The 20,860-nt window shown below is 40.8% G+C and overlaps 1 protein-coding gene across 1 annotated transcript in view; it reads right to left on the reverse strand.

The window, feature by feature from the left end:
• Positions 1–925: 925 nt before the first annotated feature.
• vstm2la (V-set and transmembrane domain containing 2 like a) overlaps positions 926–20,860 on the reverse strand; it is a 54,375-nt gene continuing 34,440 nt past the window's right edge. Inside the window, exons 2-4 of the mRNA XM_030733889.1 lie at positions 10,161–10,330; positions 8,200–8,244; positions 926–3,440 (exon numbers count right to left, since the gene is read on the reverse strand). Coding sequence (XP_030589749.1) covers positions 2,973–3,440; positions 8,200–8,244; positions 10,161–10,330 — 683 coding nt within the window. The 3' untranslated portion in view covers positions 926–2,972. The remainder of the gene's footprint in view (positions 3,441–8,199; positions 8,245–10,160; positions 10,331–20,860) is intronic.

Here is a 20,860-nt window from a genome sequence, read left to right on the forward strand (position 1 = left end):
GACAATTAGTACTTACATGAACATTAAGTAATAATAAAATGCTACCAAGTTATGTTTGATTAAAAAGAAAGAAAAAAATAGTAATGGGCACTTTTGGCTGCTCCCTTATTTTCCCATATAGTATTACAGCTGTTAGTTGATTGATTGATTTGTGTATTTGTGTCTGAAAATTTATGGTTGTAGTAGGATTCAATTCTGGTCTTTTTTTCTACAATTAGAACATTTAGAACAAAAGGAAGTACATCAAGAGCCACTGTTTGGGAACTCTGTGGCAAATACAGCTGTACTGAGGACGGGGTATGCCCTATTAAGGAAGAGGTTGCCTGACATCATGACAAGGATACTGTCCAATCTATCATTGTTATCAGTCTGAGCCCTGCAGGGTTCAAGAGATGTGTAAATGAAGGAAGCAGAATGTCCCTTCTATTATCACATCCCCTCACTGATGGGAGAGCCCGGGACCTCCCCACCTCACCGTTCCATAATGGATGTATGACGCTTCGAGTGCGGAGAAACAAGATCGCCACATGTTTTGTATTTAGCTGGCCTGGCTTAATGTTAGCGAGCGCGGCACAGCGCCTCTTTATCTCATCCTGTGCTGTTGCTATTTATCCTGCTGCCAGTGCTGACAATAGCACCATTAGTCATCAGCAGCAATAGGAGGAGGGGAATTTGGCAGCACCTCTTACACACAGGCAACTGCCTAACATCGTTTCTCCTTGATGCACACAGACAGACACACACAGAGCAGGGGCTAAAAGCTAAACCGCAGCTGGCAAAGAACAGGGAACAAAAAAAACCCCACACACTTAGATTTAAACGTGTAGTGACTGCACCTTTCCACACCTCTTATTCAATGAGAAAGTACGCAAACGTCACTGTTTCATATACAATTTATTTCATTAGATAAAGGCATACACTTAGTGAGAGACCAAACATTCTAGAAGAAATGTACATTTCCCTCTCCCCCCCTGCAACAGTGATCTCTTCTTTACAAAACATCAAATCAAATTACTAGTTGAAAAAAAATCCTACTGATCACTGCTTCTTGCATTAAACCAGCCTCCCAGTCTGCCTATAGTAGCAGAAGCACTGCTGTCCCTCTGGAGGTTAATACACCACAGAACTGGAACCGCTCATGGCCTTGAGACACAAGACTATATTTTGAGGCAGAATGGACAGACAATTTCAGTGTTTCACTAACATCATTTCCTCTTACATTTCACCCTCGCTGCCGAAGGCTTTATCTAACATTACCCACATCCACTTTGTCCCAATTGATCTCTTTAGAGTAACCTATATCCCAGAAAGCCTCCTCTTCACCTTTGCAGTCGAGGTTTCATACAAGCATCTAAGCAAAGAGATTATTCTTGAAAATGACAGAAGAAAAATGGCCCCTCAGACCTTTTCAGACACGCGTGTTCAGGCTCGTTATAATATGATAACACTCATGTTTGCTGCCCTGCAAATACAGTAGTTTAAGAAACACTGCTGAAGTACTAAGATACATTAGGGGAGCCGTCCCCCCCTTCTGAGCAGCTATGAAGAGAATGTGTCATTCATGTGTCTGTACAGCACTTTTGGAAAGCAGTAAAGCAACAGAAAACTGCTTAGAAAATAAAGATCCAATTGAAAAGACTTCAAAAGTAAAATATGGATTCAGAACAGAACAAAGTGTTTTTTTATGGTAAAAGTAATCTTAAGTAACACACTGTTTTTGTTATTGATTGGCTGCAAAAGTTTTTTTTTTTTTAAGAAAATCACTGAACATGCACTAACTTTATTTCTTATTTACAGTCATATACACAGGGTGGATTAGAGGCTTGTAGTGGAGAGGATTGAGGCTTTTTTTTTTAATGACTGATGAGTTCTGGGCTAGAGCACTGGAATAAAGGAACTAAGCTATGAGAGGAATACAGCTCTGCTCCTACAAAAAAAAAAAAAAAAGTATCTTTCACCATTTCTTCAATTTATTTATAGTGAGGATTCAGAAACACACCAAATCTGTTTAATTCAGCAGCATGGATTTGATCTTTTCATGGCTTTCCAAGCGTGCAGGGTCCTCACGGAAAGATTTGATTGATTTGTCTCAGCATGAACAGCCATGGATGGATCAAACCTGCAGCACGAGGGAGAGAAGGCAAATTTTCAGAGAGGTGACAAATTCATAAACTCAAAAGCTCTGTGGGGAAAATGCAGCCCGTGTTGTTCTTTGTTTGATTTGAAATCTCACACTTTCCAAACCAACGCTGTACTTATGATTTGAGATGGTGTCTGTGCTGGATGAGCACTGCTGCTCTGGGAGCACGGGGAGAACACTTGTCGATTTGTGGCTGTATACAGCTTTTGCACCATATTTATGTCCATTATTGAATACACACACAAAAAGAAAGACGTAATGGAGCTATAAAGATTTCCAGGGAAAGAAGTAGGCTGAGTTTCATTCAGAATATTCTCAGAATGAAAGGGAGGATTTTTTTTTTCTACTGGGGACAGACCCAGCTATAAAATGTACAATATTACCCTTTCTTTTCTGAGGGTGTATCAAATGACAGAGTAAGGCAGTGGAAGAAGTATGAGCATGAAAGCAGAGTGTGTCTTTTACAGTATCTAAAGTACAAGAGTGGAACAGAGCATGGGTTAATAGTAAGACAGAAGTCTTTTTTTTTTATTTTTTTTTATTGGTGCTTAGACCAGAACCAGTGGAGCTGCCTAGATCTACACATCAGCCCACCCCTCCCCTTTTGCTGAATGTCGTGAAGCCAGACAGAACGGTGAGCAGTCCAGCCCAGACCCATGCACAGCGAGAAAAAGCTACATTCCCTGCACAGTTTGCAGCTCTGTGCTTAGAATAAGCCATACTGGACATTTCTAGGGATTCTGGATTTGTGCACAGGCATGCACTGTGTGGGAAGAATAGCTTTTTATGCTGTGACACACATCATATTATGCAATCCTTGTGTAATAGCCATCTACAGCACACAGCTTGGTTCATTGGTGCAGTCATTGTGGCTGCTGTGGTTACTGTCCACGTCCCTCTTCCTCAGCTCTCTGCCCGCCTTGTGCTGCTGACTGCTGGTGCCATGGCTGTGGCTGTGGTGGGCGGATGAAGAAGACCGCTTGCCGTGCTCCTGGTGGTGCCCGTGATTTTGGTGATGGCCATGAGCGTGCTCTTTGGTGCCACCGAGAGACTCCACATCATCCCCATCAGAGAATCCCACTCCTCTCTTGGTGTCATCCATAGCCTCAAAGTTGTTGTGGTTGTTGCCGATGATGTCGCTCTCCGGCACCACCTGCAGGTAGGCTCTGACGCGGTGGTGACGTGCTCCTTCGTTGTCACTGAAGTCAATGACGCGGCATTCGTACGTGCCCTCATCAGACGGCTTGACCCGGGAGAGGCGTAGTTTATGGGAGATGTTGCTTCCTACAACTTTCACAACCTGATAAAGACAGAAAGAAAACAAATATATAATGTGGTCAGACTGTAAAAAAAAAATACACTGCTCAAAAAAATAAAGGGAACACTTAAACAACACAATATAACTCCAAGTAAATCAAACTTCTGTGAAATCAAACTGTCCGCTTAGGAAGCAACATTGATTGACAATCAGTTTCACATGCTGTTGTGCAAATGGAATAGACAACAGGTGGAAATTATTGGCAATTAGCAAGACACACTCAATAAAGGAGTGGTTCTGCAGGTGGGGACCACAGACCACTTCTCAGTACCTATGCTTTCTGGCTGATGTTTTGGTCACGTTTGAATGTTGGTGGTGCTTTCACACTCGTGGTAGCATGAGATGGACTCCACAACCCATACAAGTGGCTCAGGTAGTGCAGCTCATCCAGGATCAATGCGAGCTGTGGCAAGAAGGTTTGCTGTGTCTGTCAGCGTAGTGTCCAGAGGCTGGAGGCGCTACCAGGAGACAGGCCAGTACACAAGGAGACGTGGAGGAGGCCGTAGGAGGGCAACAACCCAACAGCAAGACCGCTACCTCCGCCTTTGTGCAAGAAGGAATAGGAGGAGCACTGCCAGAGCCCTGCAAAATGACCTCCAGCAGGCCACAAATGTGCATGTGTCTGCATAAACGGTTAGAAACCAACTCCATGAGGATGGTATGAGGGCCCGACGTCCACAGATGGGGGTTGTGCTCACAGCCCAACACCGTGCAGGACTCTTGGCATTTGCCAGAAAACACCAGGATTGGCAAATTCGCCACTGGCGCCCTGTGCTCTTCACAAATGAAAGCAGGTTCACACTGAGCACATGTGACAGATGTGACAGAGTCTGGAGACGCCGTGGAGAGTGATCTGCTGCCTGCAACATCCTTCAGCATGACCAGTTTGGCAGTGGGTCAGTAATGGTGTGCGGTGGCATTTCTTTGGAGGGCCGCGCAGCCCTGAATGTGCTCGCCAGAGGTAGCATGACTGCCATTAGGTACTGAGATGAGATCCTCAGACCCCTTGTGAGACCATATGCTGGTGCGGTTGGCCCTGGGTTCCTTCTAATGCAAGACAATGCTAGACCTCATGTGGCTGGAGTGTCTCAGCAGTTCCTGAGCCTCATTTTGACTTGTTTTAAGGACATTACATCAAAGTTGGATCAGCCTGTAGTGTGTTTTTCCACTTTAATTTTGTGTGTGACTCCAAATCCAGGCCTCCATTGGTTAATAAATTTGACTTCAATTGATAATTTTTGCGTGATTTTGTTGTCAGCACATTCAACTTTGTACAGAACAAAGTATTCAATGAGAATATTTCATTCATTGAGATCTAGGATGTGTTATTTGAATGTTCCTTTAATTTTTTTTGAGCAGTGTATATGCAGTATAACTTCCAATCAGAAGCCACTGTACCAAGAAGTGACATGGTAGTGGTTAGCCAACAATAAAAGGTGTAGTAGAAGCTGCTGCTTTGATGAACGAATGAATGAATTAACTAGATTCATAGGGGACAGCTGCAGTGGCGTATTCCCATTTCTTTAGTTGAATGTATGAAAAATACTAAAGACAGTACAGTTTGACAGGCATAAAATAGTATTTTTTGCACCAACAAGGTGATTCACAAAGAGCTATTAACCATAAACTGGGCATATCTCAGCATGGTTTGCAGTGTGCCCTTAAAAAATCTGAGGAAACTGGACAAGTGGAAGGAAAAAGGGGAAGCAGCAGACTGTGAGTGATGGCTGTGTGTGTCTACAGCCATCTGTAAAACATTGTGGAGGCTCTGTCATGGTTTAGGGCTGCATTTTAGCCAGTGGTGTTGGAGATCTAGAAAGATTTATGCCATAGTTACATCGTAACCACAAACCCCTCTGAAACCCTACAACGTAACCTGACGTGCATCTCCCAAGAAATATAACTACGCATGGGGTCGATGCAGCCCGCATTTATCATGACTGGCCTGTTTAGTACGGTCGATTCCTCCCATGCATTTCCAGCTACTTTTTCAGTCTTTGATTTTATCAGTAAGAGAATAACAATCATCTCAATATAATGAATACTAATCATAGCCTCAATATCAGGAGTCACAAATGTCAGCAAATTCATGGATGGAGATTGCTGAAACTATCAGACTGGGCATGAGGGAATAAACAAAGAAGTGTAAAAAAGTTGAGGAGCAAATACGTTTGCCCCTTAAAAAATGACCACAACAAAGAGTGGGGACCCAGGAAGGGAAAAAAGTCCCAGACTTTTATTTGTCAAGAAAGCTGCCTGAGAGAGTTCAGGCTGTGCTGAAAAATAAAGGTGGTCATAACCAAATATTGACTTTAAGGCTCATTAGAATTGTACAAACTCTGTTTTTGCCTTAGATACTCTATGTATGTTTCCATGTTTCAATAAATTGCTGCACCTATTTCCCATTTTCCCAGCAACACATAAAAAAACGAGGGATGGCTCAAGACTCGACTTTGGAGAGACTGTCGTGTCTCTGAGATTTAAGTCATGATGTTTTTAAGGAGCCACATGGCTACACTTTGTAAGGTGGGAACAACCTCATTACACCACACATGGAGCCCTCTTGTCATACTGTATTTTATGCCTGGCCGCTCAAATTACCCTTCAAAATCTAATTTAGCAGTAAGGAGATACTCATTATTTTAGCCGTGAATCACTGTATTATCATAAGCATCTGAATTGGGCCTCTTTAGAAGAAAACAATACACTGGTTTGAATGGAGCGATTACCGCTAACGTGAAATTGGCAGCACTCCTTGTTTACTTGTGGCCTCTGTGTTGTGATGGTGATCCCAACTGCAAAATGAACTGATGTGGCTCATTTACAAAAAAGAGATTTTTTGTAGCTTTAATCTTGAATAATTCGATTTTTTTTCCCAGCTAATTTATAATCTCAAATTATGTTAAATATTTTTTGTTTTGTTTTTTTCCCCTTGGAATATTCTTCTAAACTGGAAAAGTGGTTAACATAATGGATGAATCATCCAAATGTACCAGATTTTGCAAAAAGGCTGTTTTTTTTTTTTTCTTTTCTGTGCAATCCTGAGCAGGTTAATGATTTCCTTAAAGGAAGAGCGCAACACACACAAAAACAAGACAAGACCACATCATGGACATGACATTTATCTTCTCATCTAACACTCAGCAAGAATGCAAATCAGCGTATCATTTCAAAATGTCAAATTATTACTTTGATTGTATAAGCATCCTTCTTGCATGCAAATTCAGTCAAAGCACTTAATGTTTTGCGGCTGCATATCAAACATTTAGCTTTGTTGAGTTTAGAAGAGAAAATGAGCTTAGTATGTTTTGTAGATAGTTAAGATGTATGAAGTGCTGGAGGTACAGAAGAAAGAACATCAGAAGTACAGCATAAATGTGGTGCTGAAATCACTTGTGTAGTGTGGCCTGGATGCACTGCAGAGCCCCACCTCCTTCTAGCCAGTCGCTCCCACGCATGCACTACGACAAAGGTGCCGATTAACAAATTCTATTTGCGGCCTTGAAAGTATGAAGAGACGATATCTTGGATGTCGAAGCTTTGCGAGTTCGCAGAGCAACACAGTTGAGATGATGAGCGTCTGGGGACATCATGAGATGTGACGCACCGAGATATAAATACAACTTCATTTATCACCCACCTTCCCCTTCATGATGCCAGTAGATGTTGGAACGTGTGCGTTGTGTGTGGAAGTGACTGCATTTGTTTTTTTTTTTTGGCTGTAAGCATAAGCTTAATGCGTACTATTTGCGAGCTTGCATTTGCATATGTGAACATCTCTCATCTTTTTGTTTGACTGTATGGATGCGAGCCAGGATCCATTATATAGAGAGAGCTCATAATGATTTTGCAGCTGTACAGCCTGCAGTGTTTTGCTCCACCCACTCAAACATGCACACACACAAACACGCACACAAACACACGCACTCAGTCACCGAAAACACAGCATAAGTGAATCAGCAGCAGCTAGCCTTTTGGGAGAACGCTGAAAGGCTTTGTGTTTTTGTGTGTACATGTTTCTGCATGTCTAATGCAGCTTTACACATCTTCAACTTTACACACACTGCTCTTAAATAAAAAAAAAAGTAGAATTTCTTGCTCATTTCTGTAATTACACAGTCAGTGGAAAGCGATTAGGCAAGGGGAACAAGTTTATGTGGAGATAACATGCAGTCTGCCCACTTCTGTGGTTAATTAGAGGAAAAAAAAAACCCAAAGCTTATATGCTGTCCTGCTACCTTCCTTCAGCAAAACGCCCTCCTATTTTTTGTTGCAACTATTTGCCAGCGTGAGTACCAAAGGAGATCTATAAAGCTTTGCTGACTTCCCACTCTGCCTTTTTCACTGTGTTTCACTGGGATTTGTTGCTGCAGCCACAAAGATTCAGGAGTGTTTATTAAAAATTTGTAGATGATGTACTCAGGGCCATGCCCCCATGGGGAGGACACTTAACCACCCACGAGCACCAGCACTGCCTGCTCTTTGGCTGACACTGTGCTTCTGCAAAGCCACTGAGGTTTTTAGTGAACATGTTAATGTGCCTTCTGGAGCGTTTGCTGCCACGAGAGCTGCAGCGAATGAAAATCACATCCTTGTGTGCGATACAGCAGAAGCACAACATCTGTGGATCATCCAGAACAAGAAATTTAAATGTAATCATAAGCATTTTTGAGTCTTCTAACACCAAGGCAAACAGAAGGGCTTCTCGAGAAAATAACTGCAGATATTGCTCACAACTCACACTTATCTTTGTAGCATCCTTTGCCATCTCCTCCTCAGGAGCCACCTAGGAAAAATGGAAAACATTAGCAGAAGGATTTCATCTCCCTTTGACTGGTATTCCAAACCAAAATTGAAATACATGTACCAGAATACATTACTGGATTTGTTTTGTTCTTAATGTGCCAATCAGATGCTGAAGTCCTCATAGTACAGTAAATTCACACAGGTAATATTTAATACACACAACACACGAATCAACACAAATCATCACAAAATTAGTAAGGATTTCTTCAACCTCTATATTTTTTGGAATAAAATGTCAATTTTCATGGGACAAATGCCATTCATAATACTTAGATGATCCAACTATGCACTTCTGTGCAGGTTTTTGGCTTCTTCCAGATGTGTTTTATACACAGTTACTGTTTTTGGTTCAGTGTGACTGTTTCTTATCAATGCTCAAGTGCATCAAGAAAAACAAACTGGCTGCTCGACACAAATATCTAAGAGCATTTATTAATTTATTTATCTTTTTTACATCTTATTCAATACTGAACAGATATATGACATGGAACCTGACTCTAAATGAATACTAATGTTACTCTAAGACTGGTAGATGTGAAAGTTGGTTAATAACTAATTATATTATCACATCGACTGCATGTTCGTCTGCATCGTTTTATTAATTTTTGGCCCCATGTGGCTAATAGAATAATTAAGTTGTTTTAAAGACTTTAATACAAGCTAATGTGCAATCATAAGGGATATACTGTACACGTGGTGTGTGTGTGTGTGTGTGGGTAATTTAATACACCACCTGAATATGAGCAAACATGCTAAATTCAAGTCATTTTTACCTTGATTTATATTAGAATGTAATTTTTTTTCCATCTTGAGGTGGAATGAAGAACCTTATGGATGAAGTAGATTACATATTTTTCTCAAGAAAAAAGCTTAAATTGGCACAACAGGTATTATGAGTTTTATGTCAAAAGCTATTATCATAGTTAAAGATCATATATGCTGATGAAATGCCAGTATGCAGAAAACCGTGCAGTTGCATTAGCGAGTGCAGCCTGGTTACAGTACTGTTCCAGAACGGTGGCTGTGGGGCAAAATGAGCCCATGACACCACTTTTTTTGGACTTCACGTTTAACTGTGTATTTAGTTGGGCATACTACTAAGGTTCAACTGACATCTTGAAGTTGTGTTTTATTCCTGTCTCTGTTTCTTTGACGACAGGTCAACTTAAGTTTTTTTTTGTTTTTGTTTTTTTTGAAAAGGTTCATATTTCCCCTCTCTGCCTCTTTACCTAAAAGACAACTTCAGCGAGGCTAGTATTGTTTTCACCTCATGAGTCTGTGGTTCTAAAAACACCTATTCTTGCAGTCACCGTAATAGTTGTTTTGGCACTTCAGCATCACTTTGGCAGATGCTGAAATGTGCCTCTGTGGACACATTTTGGAAATGCGATTACGCAGATGTGAAAGATACTGTACACACTTGACAAGTGTGTAGCTGAGGTCAAAATGAAGGCTAAGTTCCACAATAAGTACTGGGTAAAGGGCACTAGAAGAAATAGGAGCAAGGGGCCCATATTTATAGCTCCTTCTATGATTTATAGTATGTTCATCTACAGTTTATAGACATAATTATAAGACTAGTTAGAACATGTGTGTGTTCTGAGATCTCAGCATCATTGTGGCTGGTGGGATCCCATTGCAACATCTGCAGTTCTAATGTGGAGTTTATTTTTTATTATTTAAAAAAATCTTTGTAATCATTATGTAACACTGTATTAAGCAACGGGAAAGAAACACAAGCATTCAGACAGCAGGTATGCAATCGAGCATTTTGTTTGTGTTAACTGTCTTGGGAATGATGACCAACCCATAAACAACATCACTAAAGATAAAAATATCCTTTAAATAAAAACTTTATTTGCACATATAAAGACAGCATTTCTGTTATGAACCTACTTCATTGGTTGTCCAGGGCTGCCTGTGCGTCCAGTCAAGATGGTTCCTGATGTACCACCACTGGATTTCCAGTGCATAGGAGGGCGTTCCTGCTCCTCTGAATGAGCAGGCCATCTCCACATCCTGACCTCTTTGGGCAGTCATGTCATGAGGCACCTCTGTGAACATGGCTGGACAAACACAGAACCAGATATGGTTAACGAATGAGTTCTAGCGGCTTGCTTTCACTGCAGATAGAAAAGCAAGCCTTAGGAAGATGCCCTTTAGAGCTTCCACCAAAACCACAAAGAGCTTTTTACAAGGTGATGACAATTTTCTTGACTCAAGCCTAATTAAAGGAGCTCTTAATCCTTATATTTGGCCTTTGAATATTTTTTCTGCTCAGTTTTACACTTGTAAGGATAGGAAATGTTCTGATCCAACATTCAGACACAGGTTTGATTTATATATCATAAATCTAACAATCATTCACAGAAGAGAGAATATATTCATGGCTGGTTGAGCTTGAGACCCTTTCCCGTCAAATTAAAATTGAGGTAGAGTGAAATCGAAGGAGGAAATTGTTAGTGATAAGTACCCAGTAATATATCATGAACCGGTTAAATCAATTTTTAAGGAAAACCCTTAAATTGCTTTAGCAAAACAGTTGATAAATCTGAGACTGGATGAGTGTAATGACTCTGGATATTAACTGAACCAATAACACAACAGCCCTAACATAAATCACGGAGGAAACAAGGTGAGTGCTTTCTCGGTTGTAATTTTCAAGACGCTACAGCTAAATGATGAGAGCCTGTGATGCTGAGTGAGACTGATGAACAAGAACAGGCAGAGGGTGTGGGTGTGTACTGAAGAAAGACCCTGAGGTTGAGGAGAAAGATGTGTGAGATGCATGTAATAACATGTAAAATAACTGTAAGCAAGTAAAATGTTTTGGCTTTTATGAGACTTATTGAAAGAAAAGAGCGTTTTTCATTTACAGCCACCACAGTGTAGCTATGTGAGGCTGCCTGTGTGTGTGTGTGTGTGTGTGTGTGTGTGTGTGTGTGTGTGTGTGTGTGTGTGTGTGTGTGTGTGTGTGTGTGTGTGTGTGTGTGTGTGTGTGTGTGTGTGTGTGTGTGTGTGCCATTGTAACCAAAGAAGACACAAGGACATATCACCACAGTGGGTTTGAGCACTTGGGAGGGTGTTTATACGTCTGTTGACAGTGTTTGTCAGTGCTTTAAAATCATAACAGCACATGAAGCAATCATGAATCTTGACAACCGTGTAGGTGAGACTGGATACTGAAGATGACTGTGTTCCAACTCGTGAGAGGGGTCCAGCGGGCCACTTTACACCACCAGCATCTTACAAAAGGAGGTCAGCAATTTTTGATGAGGCATGTTTAGAGGTAAGTCAGAGAAAAGATATGGTTTCCAAAAATTTACAGGGAAACTATGGGGGTGCATTTGTTGTTAAGAACCAGTTAACTTACTTTCCTTCATCAACTATATCTGCTAGACTGGAAAATGCATGTATTGCTCTCTGTACTACTTGGATGTCAGGGAAGTTGTGACTGTAGCTGTGAGTTTTAGGGTTGCCTTCATAAAAGGACTCTGGGTACAACCGGATGTAACAGATGATGTGCTTTTGTACAAGAAAATGAACAACAACAACAAAAAAGCAACAATATCACAGGCTAGTTTTACAAGTTCATTTTAAGCAGAATTCATTGGTTTCTATTTAAGAATTCTAAAGACAGTGGGAGAAATATCCCAGTAGAGACTGGAGGCTTACTTGTGGTTCCTAGAGTTTCCAAAAGTAGAATATGAGACAGAGCTTTCAGCTATCTGACTTCTCGCCCTCCCAGTTTAGATTTGGGAGACAGACACCCTCGCTACCTTTAAGATCAGGCTTCAAACCTTCCTTTTTGATAAAGCTTATAGTTAGAGCTGGATCAGGTAACCCAGAACCATACTGCTATAGGCCTAGGCTGCTGGAGGACATTTCTTCTCTGCTCACCTCTTTTCACTTTTCGCTGTGTTCATATGCCATTACTGCATGTGATTAACTTATCTACTCACTCCCATCATTTGTGTTTTGTCCTTGTCTTTCTCTTTTTTTTCTCTTCTCTGTCCCCTGATCCTCCATCCGGCTGCAGTAGATGGCTGATCCTTAACTTACATACTGAGCCTGGTTCGGCCTGAGGTTTCTTCATGTTAAAAGGGAGTTTTTTCTTCCTACCATTGCCAAGTGCTTACTCATAGAGGACTGTCTGATCATTAGGGTTTTCTCTGCAATATTATAGGGTCTTTATCTTACAATATAAATGTACTGAAGCAACTGTTGTTTTCAATTGGCCCAATATCAATAAAATTAAATTAAATTGAACTGAATAAGACTCTCCAACACATTATAGGAATAAATAGGGAAAAGAAAATGATGCCCATGCATCCATTTTCTTAACTGATTATCCAATTTATGGTCAGGGAGGGGCTAGAACCTATCCCAGCTGTCATAGAGCATGAAGTGGGGTACACCCTGGGCAGGTCACTGGTCTATCGCAGGGCTGACACAAAGAGACAGATAAACATTCATGTTCATTATGGCCGATTTAGAATCACCAGTTAACCCAACAAGCATGTGTTTGGACTGTGGCATAAAGCCAGAGTAACCATTGAGAACCCATGCAGGCACAGGAAGCACATGCAAACTCCAACCAAAAAGGCCCCAAATTGGGGGTGGATTTGCTGTGAATCAATGGTGTGAACCACTGTCCGCAGTGAAAACCAGCAAGGAATTATTAAAATAGGCAAAATTTCATCTTGTCTGGCATCTTTCGCTCTTGTGATGTTATCAATGGATTTCTGTATGGCCTTCAGAAACAATCAGACTATGAGTCTGGCAAGGGATTTTAAATATCTTTGAATTATTTAAAATACGTAATTTAGACATAATAAAAGTAACTGCTGCTGGTTTGACCACACCATCAAATTCAGGAGGATCCTGCAAAAATTAATTTCCAAGAACCACCAAAAATTCATCACAAGATTTGTAGGTGTTAAAGTGCACAGTAAGGACATGGCCCTTATTTGACCCAAGCAGGAGGTGTACCAGGAGAAAGTCTTTCCTGACCAAAAATGACCCTGACTATAGTAAATTTGCCAAGGAAATGCTCAAAAAGAAGGAAAAAAAGAGGGTTGTGGAGATGGCCAATCCAAAGCCTGGGTGAAAGCTCAGGAGAAACTTGGTGAATAGGTTTTGAGTTAAAATTCTCTGCCAACCATACTTCCTGCTTTATGTTTGTGATAAATGAATGAAACATTCTACAACTCCAACAGAGCAACATTGTTGCCACGTTTGCTAACGTTGCCTGACATAAACCACCCTAAGTGACAGGTCACATCAGACCAAGAGAGGCTCTAGCAGTAAAACAAAAGGCACAAAAACCTGACATGAGCAAAGATGTGCTGTACTGCTCATGAAATTGGTTTAAACATCATTTCACCTGTCAAGAGAAAACATTCCCATATCAACACAAGAAAACAAGAATCTTACGTCCAATACTGGGCTTAAAATGTGAAAGAAACATGACATTAGACTCTAGGTTTCACTGTCCCACCATCTGATTATCAGATGTTTTTAATGAAAGACATTGCTTGCTCCTACATCATTTTCAACATTGTATTTTCAACATTTCAGAAGACTGAGCAATTCGGGAAACTTAAAAAATTCTCAATCTTTGCAAAGTGCCCCTGCCTAGATTTGTCTGGCTTATTCAGTCAATAAGATTGAGTCAAATCAGTGCCAACTAAGTGCCGATTTTCATCTCGGTTCACAGATTAATCTCGCCTGTTCAACCAGTGAGGCTGCGCTATGGATCCGTCTTGTATTACGAGAGCAGTACAAGCCTCAAGTCATATATCCCTCTTGTACATTGATCAAATCTGCTTGTATTTTTCATTTGTGAAACCCGAAACACACCAGGTATCGATTTGACATTACACAACCAGAGCCAGCAACAATGCCTGTAACCCTTCCCTTGTAGATAATATTCAAAGCTGGGACATAAAGCACTGCTGCATAAGAGAAAGAGCCTTTGAATTTGCTTTCAGCAATGATAATCTATCTTTTCCCACTTAGCCATGAAGCCCAGAATGCAAAATCCATGGGCATTTATTTTTTATTTTTTTGGCTTAATTCTTCCTACATTAGAAAACCACATAGAAATGTGATAGTGATCAGCAGTCTCTTATAACGTAAGAGAGATAATTCTCACCCAGTAATTTAGAAAACCCACACAGCAGATGCTAATTTGATAGCTTCATGTGCTGTTTCTCAGTCTGAGTAAAATGTACTTGTACTTAAAATGTTCTTAATTTTAATATTCTTCACACCTGTTTAAGACTTTAAAAGCTGCTTTTAAAATGTAACTAATCTGAAGAAAATCTTGCATATTATCATGTTGAATTTAATTATCTTCTGCTACTCTGCAAATCTCATTGATTCTTGTATAATGATGATTCAAACTTGTGGCTCTCTAATGCTGTATCTCTTATTAATAGCCATTTATAATCACTGTATTGTTGAAGCCATAAAAGGCAGTGATGAGTTGGGTCTACTCTGCCCGAAGCATTATTATTATTATTATCTACGAGATAAACAATGGAAGGCTCTTGGGCGACTGCTGCAAGTCAGTGCTTAAAAGCTACACTACGGCTGCCAAGTCACACTCCATGGCAGCCCTATTACCACGGGAGGGTGGGAAGATGGACAGACAAATTAACGTGACCGAGAAGAAAAGGCTGCATGTGTTTGCGGAAGGATCGAGAAAATAAATCATCACCAGAGATCGAATTAATGAGCGATGTTTCCGAGAGTGAGGCTCCGTGTGTTTGTATAGCTGAAAAATGAAAAAAGCAATTCATATGAGGCTGACTGCGTGTGTGTGTGAGACATGAGGGAGAGGGCCAGGAGAAGAGGAGGAAGGTGGAGGACGGTGTGTGAGGCAGCAGATAGCCGGGGGTGGAGAAGGCTGCAGGGGCTCCTGCTATTGTTTATTTCTTTGAGAAGTGGAATGTGGTAATTAAAGTTACGATAAAAGGGGAGCAGGAAATGTTTCTTTGTAGCGTACTTAGTCCAGCCTACCTCACTTCTATCTTACACTCCTTAGAAGCTTGTTTACACATATGGGATCTGACTTGGTGACGCTTTTCAAAAGAGCAAAAAAATTTGAAGCGAAAGAAAGGAAGTTGTTTTGTGGTATGAAAGTATGACATCCTTAAGCCAAATAACCACCTTTCACTACACTTTCACTCTTGCTGCTCTCCTGTCACAAATTAGCCCTGACACTCACTCATTTCCACCCACTCCACCCTGCCTGCTCTCTCTTCTGCACCTCTTTTGTGTACTGACCGTTGCTTTGGATGGTTTGCAAAATATGCAGCCACGCCAAGCGGCACATAAAGTTAGCCACTAGATGATAAAGAAAATTCAATCTTAGTCAGCTATTGATTCAGTTATTAGCCTCATCCAAATCGCAACCAAGCTAAAAGTAAAGCAACTTTTGGACTTGTCTTTAACAGGTAGATCAAAACATACAGGAATGATAAAAGGTGCTGGCTTTAATTTAATGCTCAGCTTTAATTCTGGATGATCCTCATTTAGGCATCTCTGTGTTTTGCTTTCATGTTTAACTGGCATGGCTAAATTGAACAAAGCCACCATCAGTGTGATCAATTACACCTGAGATTTGCTTCCATGGTAGATAATGGTCTCTGATTCCATGCTTTGGTACATGTCTATACTCACCAGCCACTTCATTAGTTACACCACTTCAACTGCTTATTGGCACAAACATCTAATCAGCCAATCACATGGCAATTCAACGCATTTAGGCATGTAGACAAGGTCAAAACAACCTGCTGAAGTTCAAACTGAGCATCAGAATAGAAAAGAAATGTGATTTAAGTGACTTTGATTGTGGCATGATTTTCCTGCACAAGCATCTTAAGGATTTACGGAGAGTGGTCTGAAAGGAGAAAATATCCAGTGAGCGACAGTTCTCTGGGAAAATGTGCTTTCTTGATGCCAGAGGTCATAAGACAATGGCCAGAGTGCTTTTAGCAGATAGGTAATGCAAATAAATAATGAAGAAGGTATGCAGAAAAACATCTCTGATCGCACAACACATCATACCTTGAAGCAGATGGGCTACAGCAGCAGAAGATCACACTGTGTGACACTCCAGTCAGCCAAGAACAGGAAAATGAGAATGCAATTCCCACTGGCTCACCAAAATGCATTCAAAAGAAGATTGGAAAAAATGTTGCATGATCTTATGAGTCTTGATTTCTGATGTGAGATTCAGATGGATGGGTCAGAATTTGGCGTAAACAACATAAAAGCATGGATCCATCCAGCCTTGTAGTATCGTTCCAGGCTGCTGCTGATGGGAGGTATTTTCTTCTCATACTTTGGGTTCCTCGGTACCAGCTGATCATCATTTAAGCACCACAGCCTATCTGAATATTGTTGCTGGCCAAGTCCAACCCTTTATGATGACAATGTACCCATCTTCTGATGGCTGCTTCCAGCAAGATAACACACCATGTCACAAAGCTCAGATCACCTCAAACTGGTTTCTTGAACATGACGACGAGTTCACTGTACTCAGATGGCCTCCAGTCACCAGATCTCAAGCCAACAGAGCACCTTTGAGGTGTGGTGGAACAGGAGAGTTGCATTATGGATGTGCAATCAACAAGTCTGCAGCAACTGTGTCAATATGGAGCAAAATCTCTTAGGAATGTTTCCAGAATTGTGTTAAATCTATGAATTCTAAAGGCAAGAGAGTCCTATGCAGTACTAGCAAGGAGTACCTAATAAAGTGGCTAACAATACTCTTAAACTTCAGATGAAAAAAAATGTAATGTTGGGCCAGTTATGTGACAACTGTGACCAATAATTATACACATGCAGATAAAAGTAATTACTTTCATTTGCTATTGAATGTATTATATAATTTGTTTAGTTTACTTTTGCTACTCAGCCCAAGTCTGTTATTGGTATTCCATAAAATTCATTAGCACACTCATATTTTTTGTACTTAAGCTACAGAAACAGAAAATGCGATATCAAAGTTTAATAAGCTGACAACACAAATCTGGAGGGGTTTAATGACCATCCAGCAGCTAGCATAGGCTCAGCAACTGCACATATTCAGAAATCCTGGCCTACGCTGCACAGTTTAAAAAGTGACTCCTGAATGTAGCAGCAGAGAGCAATTCTACAAAATCACATGCAAATAAGACTCCTTTGGAACTGTGACTTTTCTGGGGTCACATTATGACTCAATCATGACTAAAATCAAAATAAAATGTATGCCTGTTAAAGACATAAGACTTATAAAAGCCTTGTTTCTTAGGGCTGCAAACAATGAATGTTGTAACTGCACTGTCTCCTTTCCCTCACCCCCACCCAGCCTGGTTCTGCCAGAGGTTTCTTCCTGTTAAAAGGGGATTTTTCCTTCCCACTGTCTCCAAGTGCTTGCTCATAGGGAGTTGTCTTATTCTTAGGGTTTCCTCTGCATTATTCTATGGTCTTTACCTTCCAATATAGAGTACCTTGAGGGGACTGTTGTTGTGATTTTGTGCTATGTAACTAAAACTGAACTGAACTGAATTATGCTTCACTGCAATTGTAGTTGGAGATTTGGGGGGTAAACACATTGAAGCATGCATAAATCTAATAACTAGGACTCAAATTCACAATTTAAGGTGCAATAACGTATTTTAAACAGATAAAAGTGGAGCAAAGAACTTAAAAAATTATTCATACTTCTATTTATGGTATTTATCACAAAATAAGAGGCCAAAATACAGTGGACATATGATAGAAAACCTCTCAGGACTACCACTGAAATGGCTGTGAATTGAAGTGCAGTTAAATTTAAATCCAAGCTGAGTCTAGACATAAAACTTTTTGCTGTTCACTTCTCCTCTTCTCCATGCCCCCCCCCAAAAAAAGAAAGAAAGAAAAGAAAAATCCCTCAAATACATCACTTTTCCAGGGCTCATATGTTATTTCACAGCTGCCTAACAAGGATATTGAGAGACCCGTCACGCGTTTGCTTCTATGCATTTTGCCTGCAGCCTTGTGTAACCCAGACTCACTCCTCATAGCTTCCACAATGCATTGCTGCAACAGTCAAGTTTTTTTTTTAATACATAAGGGCTTTGGCAACACTGAGCCTCTCCATGTCTTTTCTGCTCACGATCTGAATCCATCATGATTGGGCAGCTGGCGGCATCAGCCTCTGAATGTCAATGCTGTTCAATGTGCGAGATGGCTGGTGGTGCATCGCGCCACGTACTGTGCTCTCAAGAGCTTTTCAGCATCTTGAAATAGCTTCATAACAGTTGAGCAAGTGGTTACAGTGTAACGTGGCTCATAGCCCATTATAACGGTAATTAAACTGGTGCATGTGCATCTTCTGTTACACAGAAAGAGAAGGGTATATTGCTGTGTTGTCCAACTACATTTCTGCAAAATCAAATTACATTTTTTATTACAATGCTAACTTAGTTAATAATACCTAATTGATGTACACACATACAAATGTAAATCTATTTGTAGTTGGTAGTTTCAGTGGTATTTTCATCTATTATATTGGCTAAATGGCTGAAATAAAAACCACAGTGCTGTTCATTTCCTGCACAGTAGGTGAATAGCTATAGAATGGAAAATGCCCCTGGAGCTAGATGAGTGTGACTTGGCCTTCTTGTTGTTAAATATAGTATTTTTATTGCTCTGTGTGGCTGTATGCCTGGTGTTGCTGTCATGATGAAAGTGAACTTAAATAAATCAGATCTCTCCCTGATGCTATTGAATGATGGAGAAGAATTTCAACATCTGAAGTGCATAAAAACCTTTGAAAAGTATCTTATAGCAGAGATCTTTTTCACTTTTCTCATCCTCGTTTCAAGAGGATCATGTGTCAGCTTCAGCAAGAGCTGCTTGGAGTTTAATCTATTTCAAGCACTCTTGAACAGAAGATGCAGTCAGGTCTGCTGTCATAGACTTACAATATGTTTTTTTTTCTATCATGAATCCATTTAAATTTCTGAATTTATATACCTTGAGGATCACGTGTCCACAGTCTTATCTGCAGATAGAAAGTTTGTGTGCTTTTACCTCTTTTACCTCTGATATGAAGCATAACTTTGCAATACTTGCAGCTAATGTACCAATAATTTACAAAGTGCCTTCAGCAAATCAAAATTACAAAGTTCCATTAAGCAAAAACATTATTTTAGATTAGATTAAAAAGCTTTTTTTTGTCTCGCTTAGTGGAAATTTGTCTTTGTTGTATAAAAACCAGATGAAGAATACAGGGAGTGCCAATCTGTGTATTTTAAGTTTTGTTTGGATGCTGTCAGAAGTTTACTCTTTAGCACCTGTACACACCTTACACATTAGGGCCAGCTGAGGTCGACCAAATGGCAAATATAAACTAATGTACACTCTCTTTTTAGCTCTAATTTAGTTTCTAGCAACTCACATTAGCAGTAGGTATTTGTATTTGCTGTTGATGCTGTATGCACTCAGGTAGAACAAAATGAATTTACACTGAGAGGGAGGTTCAGAGTAGAGCAGCTGCTCCTCCACATCGAAAGGAGCCAGTTGAGGTGGCTCGGGCATCTGATTAGGATGCCTCCTGGCCGCCTCTTGGGTGAGGTGTTCGGGGCATGTCCCACCGGGAGGAGGCCCCGTGGTAGACCCAGGACACGCTGGGGAGATTATATCTCTTGGCTGGCCTGGGAACGCCTTGGGGTCCCTCCAGATGAGCTGGAGGAGGTGGCTGGGGAGAGGGAAGCCTGGGATTCTCTGCTTAGGCTGCTGCCCCCGCGACCCGGCCCTGGATAAGCGGAAGAGAATGGATGGATGGATGGATGGATGGATGGGTGGACTGAAAACTGTGTTGGCTTAAACCAAAACAATGAGTTAAAAGTGGTTAAAATGAAAAGATATGTACAACACACCAGTCCTGGTTTGTATACACATAAGAAACTTGGGTCCAAAATATATCATATCTGTATTCTGTGTACAGCAATAGTGCACACCCATATCAATGTACATGCATGTATATTTTCTGTGTGTGTGTGGACCTTCCCCACTTTGCCAGCTCTTCCATTTGAGATCAGTTTCCTGCTGTTTTGGCCTAAATCCCAGCTGCCGGCCTGCGTCCCCCCCCATAGCGCAGGTCAAACACTGTTTTCCCTCTTAATCAAATAAAAAAGGTTAAAAGGAGAACATGGCTTCCCGAGCCAGAGGGTTCAGCCAGAACACCAAGGACAAGTCGTCTTTTTCTGTAATTCAACACAACAAAAGGTGGCACCTCTGCACAAGAAATTATTACCACATCATCAGTGAGCGATTATTTCTTCACAAAAACACAATGAGAGCAGAGAGTTCAGAATAACAACTAAGCCCTTGTATTACAAAGCAGTGTGAGATGAATGTGCTTAAAGCATCTCTTGTTTCAGCACACGTCTGAGAGCAACAGCAGGCGAGTGAAGAGGCACACTTCCATGGAGTACGAACAATATGAATAACAATTTACTGAGAAACCCGGTCCTGTCATTGCTAACGGGATCGGGTAATTATGGCATTTGCGAACTAGAGCAGTTTGATTTAGCCCAGTCATGTTGATATCC

The sequence above is a fragment of the Archocentrus centrarchus genome, chromosome 7 (genome assembly GCF_007364275.1).
Source record: "Archocentrus centrarchus isolate MPI-CPG fArcCen1 chromosome 7, fArcCen1, whole genome shotgun sequence".
In the NCBI taxonomy this organism is placed as follows: domain Eukaryota; kingdom Metazoa; phylum Chordata; class Actinopteri; order Cichliformes; family Cichlidae; genus Archocentrus; species Archocentrus centrarchus.